At 48.8% G+C, this 23,762-nt stretch overlaps 1 protein-coding gene across 1 annotated transcript in view; it reads left to right on the forward strand.

Annotated features, from left to right (window-relative positions):
* LOC119387400 (insulin gene enhancer protein ISL-1) overlaps positions 1–23,762 on the forward strand; it is a 141,602-nt gene that overhangs the window by 20,574 nt on the left and 97,266 nt on the right. Inside the window, exon 2 of the mRNA XM_037654789.2 lies at positions 20,865–21,096. Within this exon, the coding sequence (XP_037510717.1) occupies positions 20,865–21,096 (232 nt within the window). The remainder of the gene's footprint in view (positions 1–20,864; positions 21,097–23,762) is intronic.

Raw genomic sequence — 23,762 nt, forward strand, 5'->3', positions numbered from 1 at the left:
GAATGTGTCACTGCTCTGTTGTAACTATAGCGTGTACGAAATGCCTGCTTGGGCCTTTAGGGTGTTTGAGTAATAAATAAATTGAGCCGGAGATGACATAATGAAGGAGATGCATGCCGAGGAAATTGATGAGCAGCTCTGTTGACATGGCATTTGTCTCATGTTAAGTGATGTTTCCTGGGTTGAGTCCTTGAGGGAAAGAACTTCATTTTCCTGGGAAACCCGTATTTCTTTGTAGCCATAAGCCATTGTCAGATGGATATCTTTAAATTTCGCACTTAAGAGTTGAATGCAGCTGTTAGAGCGGTTCTTAAGCAACGATTCTTACTCGCATTCAGCGACCACAAATTCAGCCTCTTCTAGTGGCGATATTGCACCAGGAATTACGTCCAACTTTCATTGTGGATATAGCTAGCACTTTGTTTTTATTGTCATTGTAACAGAAAGATAGCCGAGCTGCTTCAAAGGCAGCTCTTTCTGACATCATCCCGCATGTATAGCGCGTGAATATGAACACAGAGTATCCTATTCGCCTGGACCAGTTGGCCCACGTACAGTTCTGCTCAGCTCTTTTGCATACATCTGGTTTCAATTAAACCCAGCGGGCATGCGAATACACTTCGCGCAGATGTCGGGCATGCGCCGCGAAATCGACCAAATTCACACCTGCCCGGTGGAGCTCTCGCCTCCATGGCGGACTATAGTCCTTAAGACATCTTGAATATAAGAACTTTCTTGGCAGCGAGCAGAATAGTAAGTACAAAAACGCGACTGATAGGCGTGTCAGAGCTAGTGTGCAAAGCCAGTCTGCAGCGGCAGACGCTATACGTACTACATGCATGCATGATACTCGCGGTCATGCGGGGTAATAAAAATTGGTACTCGCACTGCATCGCGCGTGCGTGTCCATGTAGGTGTTTGTGCGTGAGCCAGTTCCGTGTGTGCGGTGTCGTACGACCGATCGGCGCATAAAAAGCGGCCACCCTTCTCTGCAGCGTATACGAAAGTGGAGGAGAGGAGGCGATTGCGTTGCACAAGCGTCTCTTTGACATGCGGGCGGGTGTTCCTTGGCGCTGCAAAACAGGTGTGTATACAAAGAGTTAGCGATCACAGCCCGGGGGTGCTTTCTCTCGCAGAACTCGATCTCTCCATTGGCCTAGAGCGTCCGTCTCCTGCTTCGCCTCTTTATATTCGATTCGACATTTAAAAAAAAAAAAGAGCGTACCAAAAGCGGAGGAAGGACCACCGTGTGCTCAACATAGGCGTCGCCTGTCCCGTGGGACCGAATCTCGTCCCGATATCGGTCGCCGTGGCAGCTGTGGCGGCGGGATTGGCCGAAACGACGGCAGCATACGTCTCACCAGTTCAGAGCAGCACTGCGAATGCCGAGCACGCTGCTTAAACGTATTAAGTGCTGCGGTACACACCGCGAAACTTCCATTTCCATGTTACATACACCTGTCCCCCGCAGAACCGTCGTATAGATGAAGGTTCTTGCACTTAGGGCAACGACTAATTACCATCGGAGAACACCGAACTTGCTCGTTTCGATTGCTGTCCCCGCAAACTGTATGGGCGATATTGCGAACTAGATAAGCGTTCACTAAAGAGTCCACTCTTATCTATAAAAGCAGACCTGTAATTGACGCTGCAGGGATGAGAATTGAGTAGGTTTTCCGCTCTAACTGTGGCGTGTGCTGTATCTACAGCGCCCTGTTTGAACATGAGCCATATGGGTCGCGCGGAATAAACCCATCGAATATTTCGTCTCTTGCGTGGTTCTGTCGCAGCTGTATAACAATCGAAGACGCTGAGAAAAGCGTTGGTCTCCATTACACGCAGCAACGGCTGCGTCACACTGCAGCCGCTGCTCTGAACTTTCAAACGAGCCAGGAGCGTCATCAGGCCCGCACGCATTGGAAGCAGCCCCGCGGCTCTTTTGAAGCCTCGGCATTTTCGCCAGGTCTGCATCTGTGTTTCGTCAAGGGCGCTCCGTTGCCCGATCCTCGGAGGTGTGTAGCGCAAGCAGTGCGTAAGCGCGCACTATGCGAACGGTGCCCCACACATACACGCCGCTCGCGCGACTTTTTTTTTTTTTTTTTTTTCGTCACCCGCGTCGTGCTGTGCATGCAGGGCTGCAGGATCGGTTGCACGACTTGCCGCGCTCACATATACGCACAGCCGGGACGAGATTCGGAGTCAGGACGAAAGACGACAGGAAGCCACTGCCGCGAATCCTCCGTATATACAGCCCAGCCGCGGAGCGCCCGCGTGCGGCGCGCTCATGCATACAAATAACCGCATCTGCGCGCTCACCCCGACCGCGAGAACACACGCGCGCGCGTCGCGTGAGCGAGCGATGAGCGACGACGCATGAAAAAGGCGAACGCACGATGCTGCTGTGTATGTGCGAGCGTAGAGCCCAACAAACGGGCCAAGAAAAGAAAAAAAAAGAAAAAAAAAGAAAGAAACCCGACGCCACGCTTTTCTGTTTTGATGAGTGAGGTATATAGCGCAGTTGGAAGGATGGTGGCCGACGGGTATTCCGCGTTTACCCTGTCACAGCCATGCTCGTGCGGTGCCAATTGGCTGCCGAAAAATAACTTTTACAGCAGTCGGCAGTATACCAGCGAAATGCGAAACTTCACGCGTCGATTATAATAACTGATGGGGTTTTGCGTCCCAAAATCACGATATTATTATGAGGGACGCCGTGGTGGAGAGCCCCGCAAATTTCTACCATCTGGTGTTCTTCAACGTCCACCTAAATCCAAGTACACGGGCCTCAAGCATTTTCGCCTCCATCGAAATGAGGCCGCCGCGGCCGCGAAACCAGAAGTACAGAGTGCGTCGTTATATGATGCCCATCGGCTTGTCACGCGTTATATATACTCGCACATGTGTTATATATCCATGTGTATATATACACTCACACACACAAACACACGTACGAACGCACATAAAGGGTGGTTGAACTCCCTACACTACGAAAAGAATTTCTTGCTACGCCCCTGATCAAGACTGCAGAGACCGCAGTTTACATTCACTGCAACACGCTGTCGGCGCTGCCCGTTCTACGCTTATGCTCACAAATCGATGCCCGCAGAGAAACCTGTTCATCGTTCCAAGGTTTCATACACTTTTACGACTTCCTCGTATGCAAGGGATGAAGGAAAAAAAAAAAAAAGCAAGGCATCTTTCATACCTCTACATTGACTGCACCACATTGGATTAAGCGTTGTCTTTTATTCTGCGATGTCCTTGATAGAAAAAGGCAGCGCTTTGTGCACCTCGGCGGAAAGTCAGACTTAAACCGGCCGTCTGGTACGCTGCTGTGTGTGTAGATTCTGTGGCAGCGCGCAAACGTCTCGCTGCTTTGTGAGCGTGCATTGCAACAGCCCACGCGCGCACATGGCCAACGACGCTATACGACACAGGGATACGCATATTAAGTCCGCTTAGTTGGGCGAGTGAACCTGGCATAGGCGATGAAGAGGGATGCAGGTTATATAACGCCACTGGAGTGGACTTCTGGGCATCACGGCAACAAAATCGATTAATGAAGAGAAGCGATCAGATGGATGTGCAGGTTGGAAATTTTGAGAGACTTCAGAAAGAAAGAAAGAAAGAAAGAAAGAAAGAAAGAAAGAAAGAAAGAAAGAAAAGATAGAAAGAGACAAGGAAGAGAGAGAGAGAGAAAGAAAGAGAGAAGGAAAGAAAGTACGCATGTACGTATACAATAGCTGGTGTTCTCACCTGTTGTACCAGCAATACGGGATTTTATGTAATATTTTAACACGAAAGTGTTTTATGCCGGGGATCACAAAGACTTCCATGACGTATTTCCGTCACGGAAATACGTCAGGAAAAGGAACGCCATCTGATGGCAAAGAAAAAAAGAACTATAAGGAAAAGTTCCGTTGACAGGAGTCGAACCGATTACCTCTCGGTCTGCGACGACGACTGGCGGGCGTTCAGCCCACTGAGCTACCGTCAAACTCATTGCGGAGGCTACATGAACGCGCATTTTATCTTTAACACTTTCCTTTCACACAGCTCTTGAATAGATCGATGTTATGAGCGTCCAGTTTATAATGGGGCGGTGACACGTGTGCCACGAGGCTCGAAAAAAAGAAAAAAGCGCGCCGTTGCTACGACCGTCCCATTCGGCGCGTTTCCAATAGAAATGTAATTTCGTCAACGCTTTAACACCGCGAGGAGGCGGCTTTAGCCCAAACTTCGTTAACAGCATCCATCCTTATCGAAAAATAGCTCTCCGACGCTCGCCTGGCTGTCGCACCGCGTTCTCCGCTCGCCCTGTGAGAAGTACGGCCAGGCTAGAGGCAAGACACGACGCGCGTAGCATTTGTGTTCGCGTTTCACGAAGCTTTGGAGGATTGCATATCGAGTAACAGTGTTCATTATGTGCTTGTTGCCATCTTTGCGCGAGATTCACCATATGCGGTGTCCGCGTGCATGTTAAGAACTTCAGCTAACGCAAGGGTTAAATCGTGATCATGGGCCTTAGTCGTCGGTACAGAGATGTACCACTAGGCGTCAACGTGGATGCGTCCACATGAAGCGGTGCTATATCTGCCAAACAGCAGTAGACATTGTACAAGCTCTCATATACCAATGCGCTATAAACAGTGAACTACTTCTGTGACGATACCTTTAACTTTCGTGTTATATCGATTCATATATGACAGAGGGATCAGCCATCTTTTTTCAAATGTCGTGCGTATGAAGGGGCTGATATTACTGCACCCGTCCCCACGTACTTTTCGATAGATGCTGCCTCAAGAATACAATGGCACTAAACTTCAATCGACTTTCAATCGCTGCCCGGCAAGAGATAAGAGACAAGTTAAGCGTGTCGAGAGAAAGCTGCTGTCAACAACTTGTAAAACTTAGCCCAAACGGCAATGAAAGATTAATGGTTATCATAAGGTGTCCGAACGCTCTGTTGTATAACGTAATGATAAAATCACACAATGGACAATCACTTTTTTTTCTCAGACAAGCTGTGAACACAACAAATGCACCCAACGGCACGATATGTCTTGTCCCGCTGTTTGTTGTCCATACACACGAGTGTAGCGACCGGTCGTCTTTTCAAGATGCTGTTGGATATCTGCTTCAGAGGTCGCTTACCTGCCGCAATTGTTTTACTGTTGTCAGTTTAGCAGGCGCAGGAGGGTACTTTGAGCAGATTTAGAATGTGCGTAAATAAATAAACAAATAAACAAACAATAAATAAATAAATAAATAAATAAATAAATAAATAAATAAATAAATAAATAAATAAATCACACGCAGGATGCCTAACGCATTTGCCTAAGACGACACGAAGGCGAAAGCCATCTTCATCTTCCTCCTCTTCCTTTTTAGTCGATTGCATTGATTTCTCCCTCACCCCCCCCCCCCTCTCCCCCCGCCCCTGAAGCCACGTGGGTCACGTGATGCTTCCTGTAGCAGAGTTCTCGCCGACGGACGGTCACATTCCAGTTCTCATGAGCCACTCATGGCTTTCGCCTTCATAAATAAATAGATGAATAAATAAATAAATAAATAAGTAAATAAATAAACAGGGCGCAATAATTATCAAGCTAATAAAATCCGGCAGATCCCACGCACTGTGGGAATCGATTTCATGCGAAGCACTCTGCGAGTAGCAGCCTATGCCGGATTTTTCGCTTTGAGCCAAGGATTACGAAGTGGATCGACGTGTTTGTGTAAATTTAGTACTTAGTTGTGCCCATATCATCCATGGGCTTGCCAAACACGTGAACTACACTGGCCTGTAAAGGATAGCTCATGGTCCTACATAACGTCGGAACTCACGTTATAATAGAGATGTAAGTTTTATCGCGACGAAGTGCACGCTACGGTCCGATGATGTGCTCATGATAAGTAGCGTTCGCCGGCGTATTCGAGCAACGCTTGACTACAGCTTGCGTAGTCAATGTTTATTACATTTTTATACAAGGGGATTGCCACAAATGGCGTTGCCCCGACACGATGCTTGTGTAGGGTCTTTTTCCTGAGAAGTTTGAAGCACTGCATGGCGTGGCCCTGTTTTAGGTTACTTGACTGCCATGCAAAAATGCTTGGGTTCGATTCCAGCTTGAGCTGTGATTTTATTCTTTGCCTTCATCCGGATATTTCGTTCGTCGGCAACGCCGGCACCGGATTTTCTTCGAAATGAGCTCCTTAACGCTTTGGCGTTAAGACCTCCAAGGTCAATTATCGCTGTTCGTGGTGTTGACATGTATACTGGTAAATTTAACGTTGCGCAACGTACACAGGCGTCCACTGTTAAAGGGAACATCGGAGCGTGTGGCTACGTGTGGCGGCAGCTCGGCGCCACCGCCGGCCAGCGGCTGCAACGAGTTTTGCGCAGGCGCAGTGCGCGCTGTGAGTCGTGCTCTTTCGTCGTCTGCTGCCCGTCTGCTTCCGCGCTGCGAATCGTCGCGAAGCGAACCACTGACGCGGCGAAAGAGCACCGGGCACGGTGCTCACTGCGTCTGCGCGAATCTCGTTGCGGCCGACGGCCGGCGGGGCGCCGAGCTGCCGCCACACGCTCCGATGTTCCCTTTAACAGTGGACGCCTGTGTACACGAGGACTAGAAGGGAACACTTAAACAGACAAGCGCAAGGTTGCGCTTGTCTGTTCCTTTCTAGTCCTCGTGTACGTTGCGCAACGTTAAATTTACCAGTATGCTTCACCAACTCGCCCACATCAAGCTCCTGTTGACATGTACTGCGAACCACCTGTGGCGCATACCCGTATACCACGGGCCGTGTTATGCGGGTATGTGCCACACGTGACTGGTAGAAAGAGTTTCATGACGTACGCGGCAGGAAAATCACGTTACTTATGCCACGACCTGTGAATCGTGTTCGTTACACTCACGTCCTCCTATGCCAATTTCGGTATACATACCAAGTTTAGGAGACGACCACAAGTGCGCCGTAGGCAGCTAGATAGATAGATAGATAGATAGATAGATAGATAGATAGATAGATAGATAGATAGATAGATAGATAGATAGATAGATAGATAGATAGATAGATAGATAGATAGATAGATAGATAGATAGATAGATAGATAGATAGATAGATAGATAGATAGATAGATAGATAGATAGATAGATAGATAGATAGATAGATAGATAGATAGTAGATAGATAGATAGATAGATAGATAGATAGATAGATAGATAGATAGATAGATAGATAGATAGATAGATAGAAACGGTCAAAGTACTTTGGTTCGCTAAGGAATGCTTCGCATGTAATATCACCTTGTTTTCTGATGCAGCGCAATAGTAAATTAATCAGTCACCAATTTTTATTACAACGTGTACTACCACACTTGACTCGCTAACTTGGAGGTGATTTCTTTGCCTGCAGCTTTCAACGCATTTTCCTACGATGAGATTGACTTCCTTGCTCTGTGTATGCGGCCTGCCACCCCGAACTTAACTTCGCACTTTCCTCTTGCGTTCCTTTTAACCAGTCTCCTAGGTGACAGAGACGATATTGCACTTTAGGAAAACGTGTTGCGGCTTTACCTATGAACAAACTAAGCGCGTTTCCAGCGTTATCGCTTTTAACCAAAGGAGGAAGAAGGCAAGTGGAGGAAGAGAAAAAGGTTTACAGCTTATGTAGCGAAGTATACCGCAAAACCACCGACCTCACTTTAACGGCTCGGGGCACTTAAAGCTATGCGCTACCGTGCAGCTGGCTTCTCGTGTTACGCAGCGTACAGTTAACTGGATGGTGGTTGACGAAAAGGGTTTTCTCGTTTATTTGTCAGTTATCGCCCACGGAATAGTTCAGTCACCGCGCACACGTTCGGGTCGTAAACGAATCGCTCACACAGGATGTCACGCAAAGAAGGTAGGTGCGCATGTCACGTCTAGTCGATATCGAGAGTTTCCGTACTTAAAACGCGAGAACTAGATGCGTAAGCGCCGCACCCGTCGACCCACACTGGTGAGCGCTTCCGCTCACGCATTCTGAAGTCTCTATACAGTGGTCGAAGTTCTTCTGTAGGGTTGGGGCGTCTTCGCAACACCGCCTACTTTCTAAACGAAAGGAAGCGTTCAAACAGAAATAGAAGACGTACGTAAACGCCTTCACTTCCGCGGCAATCAACACCGTACAGTGCGCGCGTGAGCTTTTAGTATCCGCATCGACGAATCCACCAATCCAAGGCGACATGCTGTCACGTGGTAACGCGTCTGCTTATCTTAACGCTTAGAAGGCCGAGCCATGGTTGCGAGCCCTCAAAATCTATTTCCTAGAGTGGCTCTGAGTACAATAGAAATATTCAGTTTTAGCCTGCTAATGATTAAGGATAGACATTTAAGGATACACGTTCATGGATACTGGGACGCCGGAATCTTTGGATCAGGCCCTTCCACATCAAAGTGTTCACTGCATATCCGTAAGGCGGCGCTGTAACTTTGCACAGCGTTAGCTGCACTTAAGTGTGCTCAACTTCAGCAAATAAAGGGAGCCCAACTATCGACGTGCTTATGCTTTTTTTTTAGTAGAAAGCATGCCTTGGAAGTTCATCAGTGTCGACGATTCGATTCCGTATCATCATATATTCATAAAACGCAAATATACTCGATTTCACTGCGACTTGGTTCGTTGTAGTGTCATGCCCATTATACAACTGATCGTGAATAAATTTGCGAGGGGGGCGGTTTGATATAATTGGTAATAGAATGTGTTGCCGAGCAACATACAGCGAACGGACAAATAATAAAATAATTGTTGGGGTTTTACGTCCCAAAACCACCGTTATGAGGGTCGCCTTCTTGGTGCATACTCCGGAAGTTTTGACCATCTGGTGTTCCTTAACGTGCACTCTATAGCATTTCGCCTCCATCGAAATGCAGCAGCCGCGGCCGGGATTTGATCCTGTGACTTGCGGGTCAGTAGTCAAGCACCATAACCGCTATAGACCAACACCTCGGGTTAACGGATAATAGGACGACAACGACGGGATCACGACGAGACAAAGCAGACAACGAAAGCTTCTTTCTAACCCCGCCTCCTCTCTCTCTCTATTTTCCCGCTTACGCAGCTTGGTCGACGAAAAAGTGAAAATTCACGTACTTCCCCTCCCACCGCAGCACGTACGTATCTCCCGGCGGGGCCGCACAACAGGAGAATGGCGCCAAGTCGAACACAACTCGACTCGGCAGCGCACGCGCGCGTGCGCGCGAACGTTATTTATGAAGCAGTTCGCGTCGGCACCGCCGTAAAACGACGTCGAGGTGCCCTAATCCACGACCAGCAGCCGCAGATCTTTATTGCCATCCCCGCCGAGGAGCGTGGAGCCGATCGGTCGCACCGATCGGACTCCGGCGAAGCGGACAGGCAGACGATGCAAATTGCAGTGCTCGGCCAGGCAGACCGGATGCTATGCGCGACTGTACACGATTGAGGACAGATCGGTGACGCAGCATAGTTAATTTAGCTTTTTTTATTCGTGAATCGAACTCAACGCTGAATCGTTTGGCTTATTTCTTTTATCGCTATGGGTACGTTGAATAGGTTGCTTCTATATCAAATCCATAGCGCTTCTGCCATTTATAAATAGTAAAGTAAAACGTTGTTGGTGAGATATCGTAGAAAACAGTTGAGGTTGAAATGTAGGTCATACTGCTGCGTATACACTACGCGAATATATGGTATATGCTCTGTGTGGTGCGCTAAAGTTGTTTTCGGTACTTAAACATGGGGCAGGAATTGGTATCGAAGTTCGGATATACTTGATGTTGCAGACACGCGCGAATCTAGGGTGGATGTCTAGGTGCCCTTAACATTTCCGACCGCAAGTGTCATCGTATGTATGTATGTATGTATGTATGTATGTATGTATGTATGTATGTATGTATGTATGTATGTATGTATGTATGTATGTATGTATGTATGTATGTATGTATGTATGTATGTATGTACAGTCACGCCCAATATGACTTGAAACATGTTGCCCGTGGTCAAAGCGGCGTCAACACTGCACGGTGGCGCCGACAGATGAAACAATCAGTGACGTAACTGCTGTTTCGACTGCTGGTATTTCCAAAACTGATTTCACGTTTGCCGGTGTTAAAGGCTTGGGACCCCTTCGACCTTGCATGATCATCCTTTTTGCAACTCATATTGAGAGCCACTATATGCATGTACGCACACACGCACGCATGCGTGGGCCCCAGGTGGTAACCTGAACAAAAGTAAACAGACGGCACATCTTCGTACATAGATTGTACGTCAACTTCAAGGGTATGCTGTCTGCACCTCAGAGAACTGGTAGGAAACAACATAGAGAAAAGGAGCCGCGAAAAGGAACTGACGGAGGAGGCGGACACCGCGAAAGGGTGAGGAGAAAAAAAAGAAGCTTCCTGAGACCGTGAAGGAGCGGTGACCGCGGCGGGTGGGCATCGGGGCGGAATTAAGCGCCTCCAATCATCCGCGCCAGTCGGCGCCCGAAGCCTTCGTCCTCTCCCATCCAGTCTCGCCAGCATCTCGGGAGTGCGTTTTACCTGCATTGCTTGCGTTTGTGTTGAGCGCTTGCGCGGGTGCTCGTGCGTGCGCGCGCGGGAGTCTGCAGCAAAGAAGCCGCCTAGCGCCCAAGAGGCGTATCGTTGCTCCTTGAGAGACTCCAAAGGCTCGCCGCAAGAAAAACATCGCGCGCCCTTTCACAATGAAATGGGAGCCGCGCTGTCCCGGGACCGTTGAAGAAGAGGGGAACGCGAGTTGGGCCCCAGTGGACACTATACCATGCCTGTAGGCTTATTATTTCCGCCTGTACTGCGTCACAATGCACATTCTGCGGCAGTGCGCTGGCTGCAACGCGATTATACATGTGTCCTTACAGTTATACGGAGACGCCAGATGCGCGCTATTGGTGGCCGTGTTTGTGAACTGGTGTATATGTAAATAACATCGGCAGAATCACTAACTAACATATATTTTTATTGTGAATAATAATAGCTAAACATGTAACGGAGTTACACTTTCAACGGACCCGGCAGTGAAACTACAAATAATGCTAGAGAGAGAGAGAGAGAGGTAAGAGGGTAGCTGCTTTCCACGCGTACCAAAATCTTAGCACACGGGCGTTTAACGCTATGAACCACACGAGGCTGTCGAAACAAGAAATCGAACCCGTGTCCTGCTGCCCCTAAGTAAAGCGCAATAGATATATATTTGGGCACACAGGTGTGCATTAGTCGCTGCGGCTTTAGTTGTCTCCTGATCATTCTGAAATGTCAGTGACATGGAAGTAAGCTTAAATATACGTTTGAAGGTTACGCATGCGACACTGATGCTTACTGCAGCATGGTGATTACACTTACAGGTATGTCGTTCACAACCACAATCAAAATATTCTACGGCATTTGTCACCAGTTAGCCGCACACAATTCTGATGTATTTCTTTTCCATTTTTACTGGGTGTCGGGCCTACTGGAGATTATAATTATAATTTTTCTGGAATACCAATTTCTTGACGAGCTGATGCGCGTTCCTTGAACAACAATAATTATTGATTGTTTTAGTGCTGCGCTTAAGGGGGTACTCACAAAATATCGCGGCCAAGATAGCCTGCGGGATCGATTCCCGTGAACATGCGTATATCATCAGCAAAATATCAACAGCGAATACAGCTTGGAAAGTATTTTAAATGGATTTTGAAGATTGCGTGAGCGATCGACCCTTTCGCGCTATTGACACCCCCAAAGGCGACCCTGGGTAACCCCCCTACTTCCCTCACGTGACCACGCTGCAACAAGTTATGATGACGTCATAGCCGCCATTTTTTGCCGCGGTTCGCTCCAGCAGCCTACTTCTCGGCGGCTTCTCGCGAGCCGCGCGGAAGTGTGTCACAGTTCTGTGTGCTGACGTGATCAAGCGCTGCACCCGCTAGGTGGTGATAGTTGCACCCGGAGGCTTGTCGTTCTTGAAACCGAAACTGACACCGGTCGGTAATGCGGAGCCTGTAATTAATTATCTGTCGCGCGCTGCAGCAAACGATGTGCCGTGTTATGACTAACAGGCCCCCAGCAACACATTGCAGCAAAGAAACGCGAGGCCAACATTTTCGTGTCAGTACCCCTTTAAATTAACTATGATATAAAGTAAATTATAGTATAGCGTTGCGTGTGGAACGAAAAACAGACACAAATAATGCTTCCTGAGACCCGTCTTCGATAAAGCTGGAACAGTTTCGGTACTCAGTGTTCGAGAAGACATAAATAAGCACACGCACACATACGCACGCACACACACATATATACATCCGGATAGCAGTTGCCGAGACACTTCTGAAATTTTAATGACCAGTGGACATAATCTATCTGATACTGGCAGGGTTTATTCCTCGCGTTTCACACTTGGATGCCTTTACAGGCACTCCCGACAGGTTCTCGAATCACCTTCACGAAAGCACAAATTAAATTATCGCGGAAACACGGAACTATGTGACGGCGAACAGATACTTCGTCACACGGCTCACGCAGAACACACAGACACAAGAGAGAGAGAGGGAGAGATGAGTAAGGAAAGGGTCGAAATTCGATGTCTGTTCGGAGCAACCGAGGCCACATTAGTTTATCACATGGAAACGCTCACAGGTGTCCTTATCTTCACGCATACCGAGCGCCTTCGCACTTTCGGTGGTGTCATTTATTCACGAAGCCTGCATATGTTCAGTTTTTCGACAACGGTCGGGTCGTGTATGTCCGGCAGCCCGAAGCCAGTTTAGCTTAAGGATTATGCAACTTTCAACTTTAAAATGCGAATAATATGAAAGTGTTGCATGAAGTGTAAGGTTTTAAATTACGGTTGCCCATCAGCAGGCGCCTATATATAGCATTGCTGCCGAAGAAGAAAGAAGGAAGTTATTAGTTTGTGTTTTGCATTGCGTTCACAGCGCACAACACAAAGATGCAAAATCTCTATCGTATGGCCAAACTACCTCGTCTTTCCTGTTACTGTATTATTTATGTTTGTAGGCGAAGAGGGAAGGGGCTTGGTGTTTTATACATACGCATGATGCGAACATGCAGTGCGGTCATGTGCTAAAGATAGTACTCTAATGTGTAGCTCTCACTTCGCTGGCGCTTTAGATGCGAACATGCAGTGCGGTCATGTGCTAAAGATAGTACTCTAATGTGTAGCTCTCACTTCGCTGGCGCTTTAGATGCACAGAGGAAAATAGCGCGCGACACACACACACACACACACACACACACGCGCACACACACACACACACGCACACACACACGCACGCACGCACGCACGCACACACACACACACGCACGCACACACACACACGCACGCACGCACGCACGCACGCATGCATGCATGCACATACTGACAATCAACTGAATATGGAGAGAGAGAGAGAGAGAGAACGGACAATTCATTTTCTGCATGTGTCAGTTGAGCTGTATCGAAACCGCGATCGTTGTTTTGTCACCACGAGTACTAGTGCCTTCGTTATCTTTGAATATCTTGCCGCTCGTTAAATCGAAGTCCGGTCAGTGACTACTCCAATATCCCCGAACAACACCCGTTCGATTTTGATTCTACCCGTAACCGCACCGCCATTGACTGCGACCCCCACGATATCGGGATCCGTTCCTGTCCGAACTCGTGTGCCTGCGTAATCTTTTTGTCTAGATAAGAATTCTCGCACACGAACACACAGACGTGGCGATATCGAAGGCTCCAGGCAGCCTTTGGTGTTCCCTTCGCAGGGAGAGCGGACGACCGAGTTGTTGCATTGAGCGAACTCGCTTGTTATACGTTGCCCCTTTCAGTCTCAAGACAGCTCGGCCTCTCCCTCCGCCTTTCGAGGCTACTCCCGTCCGCAGTCGGAGCCGCCACACGTCCCGTCGCCTTTGCGGCGATAAAAGTGCGAGCGAAGCAGCGACTGCGGCGGCAGAGCTAGATCGGCGGGCGAGCATCGAGCGGGACGCGATGTTATCACTCAGCCGCTTACAAGCCCTGCTCAGACGGCGGCACTCACTGCATCGGCGGCATGGATATACATACAGGACGCGTGTCTGCGCCCACGGTGGAATCAGGGAAGGAGGCTAAAGAAGGGGATGGCAGGCACAGGTGGAAGGGGGGGGGGGGAGGTTTGGCCAAGGGGGAATCCTGGGTGCCCCTTGTCAAAGTCTGGACGGGGCTGGACCAATGGGCGTGTCCCCCACCTCCCCCTCCTCCATAACTTGGTTTCGTCCAGCACCCGTGGCGGCACCGATCGAACGGCTTCGCCCCACTGTGGTACGCGAAACGAAGTGTCGCGGCCGAGGTATTGGCTACAACTCTAGAGGCCGGCTTTCGAACCCGCGCCCAACTCCTCCTCGCTAAACCTTTAATATCTGATGGCGGCTAGCTGCGCGTAAGAGTCCTTAATGCAGTGGGAGGCTGCGAGGGATGAACAAGCCGCTGTCAAGGGACTCGAATGACAATATGGCGTTCTGACGTGACACAGCGCTTGTTGCGATAAGCCATCGACCTTTGTCCGCCAGTCAAAATGACGCGCATCTTTGCGCTCCTTGTCCTTTGCAGGTGCTTTGACGAGTAAGGTCTTGAGAATTCCTCTCTGCTTTCCTATGCAGTGGAGGTCACTTTGATTAGTCGGTAGAGTGATGAGGGAGCTAATTTTTTCAGAAAGGACGAACACCACAGCTAACATTTTCATTGTCTTTAATAGATTTCGTTATCTACTAACAAGGTTTACAGCGATAATGACTGTTTGAAAGAGCAGCTCACTTGTCATGGGTCACCGTATCTTCGGTCAGACGAACTCGCGTACTAGTTACCATGTAGCTTACATTGAACAATATATGTGTTGAATAAACAAAATGGTATTTCTTCACTGCTGTTCACTTAATTTCTGCTTGATAAGTGGAGCGGCCCTCATGGAAGCAAGTCTGTCCAACTCTTTCCGATACGTTTGCTATCCGATGTTCAGATGTTGCGCCGCAGCATACAAAGGCACACTGAGAGACATGCAAACATGCTATAGGAAACAAAGTTGGAGCCATTTAGAATGGGTAAGTTTTCATTCAGGCTCTACAATCAACTGCACAGGGTCCGGCAAAACAGTATACGCTATATTCCATTACCGATGCACAAAGCTTGGACAACTTGCGGTGCGCAAGACTTGGACATGAAGATTGCGGGTGGTGTCTCCACAAAGCAATGAATGCGTTGTATATACGCGCGCAGTGCCTCAGAAACTTTCCTCCGCGTTGTGGTCGTTTACTTCTCGGCGCAAAACACGCACGTACAGTCCTTGCGCGGGTTAGATATGCAAAACAGGGGCGACGCGGTCGGTGCACGGTGTTCGGCAACCACGGTGGCGGCTCGCGGATGATAGCGCGCGCGACACGCTCGTTGTCGAATGCGACAGAGATTTGCATGCATGCTCAGCAGCGGCTCACGTCTGCGCGCGCGCCGTCTATGTACGCCGACGCCGAACTGCCCCGAATCTTGAAGCAACAGGAATCTATAGCCGGGCTTCCTTTCCTGCTTTCCGCCATTCTCCGTCATTTTTATTTTATTTTCGCCAGATAGGAGGCTGCGACACCTGTGGTATCTACTACCACAGGTCGCATCTTTCGCCTCGGGGGCCACTCTTGCACAGCCAAGGTCCAATTGTGCCGTTCTTATTATATATAGGCCTAAGTTCTTTTCGTTTTGGTTCGTCGCAGTATGTACGAGAGAAAAGAGGGGGATAGGTTAGGCATGAGGGTTAATCGTGCGTTGATAAATAAAACAAAAAAGCTGCAAAGGACACGAAGAGCAGAGATTCGGGAAACGTTCACAGCCGGCGATGGGCTCGCCACGCCTCTGCGCGGTCGCCCGACGCCACCGGGTTTGCGCGTTCGCGGTTCTACGAGCTTACTGCTATGAATCGTACTCATATGAGGTGAATGCTACCAAAAGTAATGTGTTCATATTTGATATAGTTCCGAAGCGCTGCCATGACAATCAATTAAAGGGTTCAAACCGTGTACTATACGATATCATAGCCGCAGAAACCAGCAGAGGAACTGTGTGGAGTGAAGAGCTGTTTGAAAAATAGCGTGCGACCCTGGGCTAGTTGCTATTGCCTATTGTAGCCGAAAACAGCACATGAACCGAGGACTGGAGTATACATGCACAAAATATTAGCGCCGCGTTATGTATATCCCAGTCTTTCTTTCTTTCTTTCTTTCTTTCTTTCTTTCTTTCTTTCTTTCTTTCTTTCTTTCTTTCTTTCTTTCTTTCTTTCTTTCTTTCTTTCTTTTCATCGCAGTGCTTTCACTCAAGAAGGGCTTCTTCACCTTTGCTTTGAACGTGCTATCATAGTCCCTCAATACTATGGTGCTATTCTAAAACCGCATGTGTTGTAGTTTGCTTAAAGGTTCTGTTGCAAGGTAATGTCGTCCTCACAAGACCGCTATTCAAAACACTTGAGGGACTAAGTGAAAAGACGGTAAAGGAAGAGGAGAATTCTCGTGCCGTCAGTTAATTGTATTTAATCGTTGTACTTGAAGTGCCTGCGCAATCTTTTTTTTTTTTTTTTTGCTGTACACACCACTTCGGGAACCCGAGAAGTACACATCGTACGCACTCTCGCCCCGCAAACCGGAACGTCCGAGCAGCGGCGCGGTGGTCCGTCGCGCATGCATGCCCGCTCGGATCTTGCATTCCGCTCGCGCGTCCGCGGCAGTGCCTCTTCTTGTCGCTGCTGATGCGCGAGCTCCGCGGAGGCATGCATGTTGCGTTGCTTGCGTTCCCGTCGACGACGAACGCGGCCTTGCGGACGCATTAATTTTGGCGCGCGAGAAAGAAAGCACGGGAGCGCTGTGACATTTCGGCGTGAGACAGAGCAAGAAAGGAGGAAGAGAGAGAGATGGCACCTCTGGTCGACCGAGCAGGAAGACTGAAACACGTTTCCCGTTCTCTCTCGGACCTGCTCGTGGGAATTCAGTCTATGAAGCAGGCGAAAAGAAAAGTCGACTCGGAGGCGTTCTCCAAGACAGAACGCGGGTCAAGCTGCCAGAAGTTTTCTACGGCAAGCGCTTTAAGCCTGTTTCACATGCAGCGATTTTGCTCCAAGAGCGGAGCGGCTGCCGTCGCGGAAGCCCAAAAACAGGTTTTTTAGAGCGACCAGTGGACGCGCGATCGAGTTCGCCGGAGTTGGAAAAATTCGCGAGCGGCAGAGCGGCTGCCCAAGGTCAACCAATGGGGGAGCAGTGACGCGGGGAGCACGTGACCGTAGGGATGGAGACGAGAGCAGCCGCGCGCGCCGGGAGGAACTCGCTCCGACTCGGTTTCCTAGCAGACGACATTCGCTGCAACGAGCTGGCAGTGTAGAAAACGCCGTTCTTTTCCTTTTGTTGTCCTTTACTGCGCTTCCATCAAAGCAGACAAATCGTTTGCACGTGTCATTTTGTTCTTTTGTATTTTTATCGAATCGTGGCACCAACATAGGTCCGGACAGGGGGAACCTACGACACTCCGCACTTGTTCGCAGTAGACGTTTCAGTTTTTTTTTTTTTACTACTCTGGTGCAGCACGTTCGAACAGTTTACTGTTTTCTTTTCCTTTTTTTTTAGTGGTCACGTACCCCGAAGACGACAAATGCCGCCGCCTCTTTACTGCAGAATGCCCATAGGCAAAAAAAAAAAAAAAAAAAGAGACGAGCTCCTTCACAAACCCACAATGTCGTCGACTGGGCCGTTGGCATCCGCTTGCCGGCCCATACGGCGCACCAACGCCTTGCGGCATTCGAGACCAAAAGCCACCGAAAGCCCTGTGAAAGCTTAAAACCCCCAAAACAAATTCTTTCTTTTGCTTTTCCATGGCCAAGTGTATGTGCGTGCAACATGACTTGCGTGGTAAAAAAAAGAAAGCTGGAACAGAAATAAACGTGACTACTGAAGTTGTTTAATTGCACTCTGATAAACTGCTCATTTTCATCATTCAAGGTTTAGGCGCGTGAAAATCGATCACCGAAGTAGAAGGCTGGTGAAACTTGCAACCCAAGCGCACCAAAGCAAGCGAGCCCGGAGAAAGGAAACCCGCGGATAACGGGCGCTTCCCACAACCATCACTGCGCATCGCAGAGGCGCGCGCCGCGCAAAAGCGGTGCATGTGAAACGAAGCCGCGTCCGAGCGTCCTGCTGCCGCTCGATCGCCGCGGGCCCCGCCGCTCGGTCGCTCGCATGTGAAACAGGCTCTAGACTGCAGAGTGGGAATGCCGCTCGAGGAGATGCATACGACTCGTTAACCACACGAATGTTAGCACCGGTGATGGTAGATCACGGACAGTCGAGAAGAGAGAAAGGGCGGTGAAGCGATGGGGAGGGCTTCGTGTACCCAAAACTTTGTAGTCGCTCGATTGCACGCGCAAAGATAGATAGATAGATAGATAGATAGATAGATAGATAGATAGATAGATAGATAGATAGATAGATAGATAGATAGATAGATAGATAGATAGATAGATAGATAGATAGATAGATAGATAGATAGATAGATTAGATAGATAGATGTGGCAAACGCCACTGCGAGTCGAACCCACTACCACGTTTTCATCGGGAGCCTTTGGGTGCTGCAAAAAACCGTGGCGATATGCTATGAGGCAAAAATTTCCATGATGCATCCTATTTATATAAAAAGTGAAATGTTCGCCCACGTTACAGCACTAGACGACGAATTTTGTGCTATATGACATGCTGCTCATCCCACGATTTGCGGGAGAGTAATGTCATCGTCGAGCGTGCGCCGATAATCTGAGGACCCCGGAAGAACTAAACAGATTGGACAGACGGCCGCTATCATTAGCAAAAGTATTGGGTCCATGGCCAACAGAAACTCTTCAAAACATTGCTGCACGCGCCCTAGTACAGTTTTTAGAAGAGTCGGGAATATCAAGAAGATGTTGATTCATATTTGTAATTATTCTTCACATTGAGATACTTCTGGTCACATGTTTCGCGTTGCCTCTTGTGATTCAAGACAGCTGTGTTTAAAGCGTGGGCAATGCAGTGACTTTTGTGTGATGTGATCGCACTCTACAAAGGACTGTGAGTTGAACTCTTCGGCAAAGTGCGAACGGTTCTTGTGTGTCTTGTGTGTGAACATTGTTGTCATCACGTGGGCATTACGCATGACGTGTGAACATTCCTTTTAAATGGACATTGCCGTGAGTGAGTCTACTTTTATTTATAAGCTCGTGACGCTAATTAATAAGTAAGAGAAGAGGAGTAGCCGGAGCCATGTATAGGCAACAACCTCTCCTTAAACATATTTATTAAAAAAAAACAAAACATGCGTATTGTGAGAGCGGTTTTCCCGCACCTTCTCGCATTAATACGTCACTTTGTAGGCTGTATGGTACTTAATAAATTAATAATTAATCTATAGGACAATTTCGAGGCCCTACACTGGGAACTGATTAAGGTAGCATCGGAAGAACTATAGAGTGCGAAAATGTGAACAATTAGAAGAAAAGCAGAAAACGAGAATGCCAGTAACACTAAGTTGGTACAATAAAAAAAAACGTTGGAATACAGTTACATACTTAAATGGCAACTAACATCGCACTTTTTTTTTAATCGGGAAGCAGCTTAAACAGAATGACTAATGGTTTGATGGACACAGTCCTAGCACAGTAGCACTGTGCTAGCCCAGCGCAGTATACAGCACTTTGCTGTAGCACGTCAAACAGAACGATTGGAGGTATGCTAGACACTGGGCTAGCACAGTGCTAGCACAATCTGGAACAGTAAAGTCGCTAGTATCTCACCAGCACCATTGGTTCTAAGCAAGGCTTCACCGAACAACCATCTCAAAGAAAACTATCGGCCACGTGCAGCGACAGATTGATTGTGACGTCCGGGAACTTTACTTTCACTTGTGCACGATGGCTCTCAGTTTCCTTTAGCCACATCTAACCTCGAGTATATATGTATAGTACTGTATAGCCAAAAACTAATCTTTTACCGCAGAGCTGTCATGGCCAAGGTTTGCCGTGTGTCGGAGATATAAATTATCATCATCATTAACCAGCACGCGCTCAATCACCGCCCAAGCATTCTGAACAGATGTTTAACAAAAGAAGCTCTAACGTACCCAGGAGCTCTGCTGTGAGACCCGGACTTGCGCGACTTTGTGCAAGCTCCGCAAATTTTTTTCTGCGCTTTTCTATGATTTTATACTTCATTCGAAAACATGATCGGAGATAATTTACTTGTAAAAATTACTGAACCCTTCACAGCTGTTCGTATTGATGATGAGATACTGATGCTTTATAATCAAGCAAGATGTTAAGGAGATGATAGAAGCTATACAAGTGACGAGAAGTCGATGAACAAGGAATCGTTGGTAACACTTCGACAAACCGTTATGGGGCCGCAACTGCGCAGTTTCTGTTCATGCAGATGAAGACGAGTGCCCTTGTCGAAACGTCTTCTTCAGAGCTATTTCTCGTTCGACCATATCTCATTACGCGGTGAAAGAATATAGTCTTGTCCTAGTACAACAAAGCCATAGGCGTGCGCAGGGGGGGGGGGGGGCAAGGGGGCGAGAAGGGGGGAGGGCGCAAAGTCAGCCCTATACATTGTAGGGGGGGGGGCGAGAAGAGGGGCGCAAAGGCAGCCGCATACATTGATATAATAGGGAGGGGGGCGCTGCGACGAACCTTCGCCCCCCCCTGAAGGGGAACCCTGCGCACGCTTATGAACAAAGCTATTTAAGTTCACTGTATTTGAAATACACTGGATAAAGCTGCAAATGAGGCTGAGCATGTTGCTTCTTCCATGCATCCCGCAGTGTGCGTGTCGGCCTCGGACAAGGCGGCGTCCGGCGGCGGTGGCTGCCGCGGTCGGCGCGTGTGCGCCGGCTGCGGTGCGCCCATCCGCGATCAGTACATCCTGCGCGTGGCGCCGGACCTGGAGTGGCACGCGGCCTGCCTCAAGTGCGCCGACTGCCACGAGTTCCTGGACGAGACCTGCACCTGCTTTGTGCGCGACGGAAAGACTTACTGCAAGCGCGACTACGTTCGGTAAGCCCCTTCTGATAACAAAATGGGTATTTGTTAATCTACAGGTTGTCTGAAAGGGCTCACGGACTGGAGAAATCGTCCTCACTAACGCCTATAAAATGTTGGCAAGCACTCCGCACAATATGCGTGAACCGCATTAGATCGAATAAATGCATTTGTAACGACTTTTGCTCGAAGATGCTACATAAGCTTCGTGCGGTAGCAAGCCTATAAGAAGATAATGCTGTCTGCGAGAAGTTACGATCCATATAAAGAATCTTTCAGCCTGCAGAGGCAGTGCATACGCGTAACTCGTGCTCCCACTACGATGCCCCGTTTTAGGCTGCATGAAAAACGCCCAAAATTTTGTTTCAAATCGGAAAACCGCGTACGCGGCGCAGGTCTATAAGGATGACATCACCGTATCCTTCAGCAAACACACAGTGACACCGTTTGGTGTTGGGAAATCCCCACGCACCTCAGAGACCACTTACAGCGCGTTATCTTTAGAGACAAAGCTGGATGATTAAAGCGAGACGAGGAAGAGAGAGAGGGAGAGAGAAGAGGGGGGGGGGGTGGTAGTGGACGTTGCGGCGCCGCGCCGTGGCGGCGGCGGGTGTCGGCGTGGCGCATCATGGTCGGACGCTGGAGACTTCATCTTCCGAGCAGCGCCCGCGCACCGACCGACGACGGCAAGCAGCGCATACGGCGCCCCCCGAAGGCGCGACCGGAAAGCCAAGCGAGCACCGCGCTGTTATCAGGGCCCGCCGAGCGCGCGGAATTCCTAATGTCCTATCGGCCGCGCCATCGGCTCCTCCTGGACACCGCCGCCACCACACACCAGCGGTGGTATAGTGCACCGTCGCGGCCGGACAGGGAGACGCAGACCGCAACGACGGCCGGAGCTGGCCATTTAGGATTCGCTCCCCCCTCTTCTTTCCATCCTCCGCATTACCGCTTCCCTCCCTCCCTCCTTCCGTGGCACAGCGCAAGTCTGCAACAGCTGGACGTCCACATAGCGCTAATGGCCGGACCGACGACGCCACGTCGTCGCACCGGCTCCGGCATGGCTAATTGTCGTCGCCAGTCTGTCCCTGTTTTGTTTCGGCGGGGCTCCTCGGGAGACGAGGCCGTGATGGACAGAGAGTCTGGCTGCCCTCCCCACTGCGTTCCTCAGCGAGGCTAAAGAGACGACCGGCTGACGAGTCCCCGCGGTATATAGACTATACCTGCCGACGAGACGCATCGCGCAGGAGATAAGAGAAGGCGCCCGGCAAGCGCATATGCGAGAAACAGGGCGGCCCTCTGCGTTTGGCAGAGGCAAGCCTTCGAGCCCACGTTGAGTGCCCGGCAAGAACTGCGTGTGCAGAAGCCGACCCGAGGACCAATATTAAGCTGAACCGACGTTTTATGTTCGCATGGCCTCTTAGCAGGAAATATGCTTATACGCTTGGCATAGAGATTGCTCTCAGCAGACGCCCCTTTGCGACTGTGCACTATGGCGACGACGGAGGCAATGCCATTAGAAGGCTCTATAGAGGTGACGATAACTGGCATGTGGTAATAAAGAGAACTTGAAAGCTGGAATTCAGACTTAGGGCCCATCGTGGACACGTTCGCGGCTTGCGGAAAGACACCGAAGGCATGAATTACGATAATGTAAAATTTTGTGTGCTCGGAAGATAGGTTCCGAAAATCTTGAACTGCACCATACGACAACTTGGATTCAGATGGCCCATCTAGATCCTGGGAAACTTGTTTGGTAATATAAAAAAATGTCGTTTTAGATTAAAAAAAAATAGAAGACGATATTAAGTACCACATCTCAACATACCACCACCTATTAGAAAAAAAATGTGTTATGCCCCAGTACCAAACAATCTCATATGTGGCATACGGAATCGCAAATAATCTTTATATTTTCATGTCAAATGGGGTTATAGGGTACATGGGAGTTACGGGTCGTATATGAGTTTTCTAGAAAGGGCAGTGACAGGTTAACAAGGCGGAATATCGTCCGATAGGGAATGCAGGTGATCGTCTCTACTTATATGTCCCATTTGCTTAATAAAAAAGCGAGGTGAAAGGAGTCATTTAGACCACAAAGATTTCTCTTTACAATACCTAAAGCACGCGCAATGTTGCTGAACTGTCACGAAGGAAAGACGCCAATTTCGTTCTGGTGATGTAGCAGCGAGACAGGTTCCATAACACAGTTAACCCGTGGAACAGTTAGCCGTCTTTTCGCAGTGGGAAGCTCGGGGATTGAGCCAGTGATAGTGAAATTGCACTAGGATTTGTTCCTGCCTTCAAAAAAAAAACAGTAATTAGGTAAGAGGCTCATAAGAGATCTGAACCATTTCGTTTCATTGCATCCAAATTACGCGGGAGAGAGAAGTGAATGGTATAGTTCGCTTTGAAAGTGCCACATGGGTAACACAACCGCTCTTGTACAAACTGGTTAAGAGGCAAAGTGTTGCATCAGTCGAACTACTATCTCGAATTGCCGGCAAAAAAAAAAAAAAAAAAGACCAAGGAAGCCCTGGCGATATGAGTCTACAAAAAGAGCACGAGAGCTATAAACAGTTCATACGCTGCAGATCAGCAATGAAAGGACACTGAGATCTGCATAGACACATAGTCACAATATCCCTCCATGAAGTGGACAATAGCCCAAGTCTCAGTTC

This window comes from Rhipicephalus sanguineus, chromosome 3 (genome assembly GCF_013339695.2).
Source record: "Rhipicephalus sanguineus isolate Rsan-2018 chromosome 3, BIME_Rsan_1.4, whole genome shotgun sequence".
Classification (NCBI taxonomy): Eukaryota; Metazoa; Arthropoda; class Arachnida; order Ixodida; family Ixodidae; genus Rhipicephalus; species Rhipicephalus sanguineus.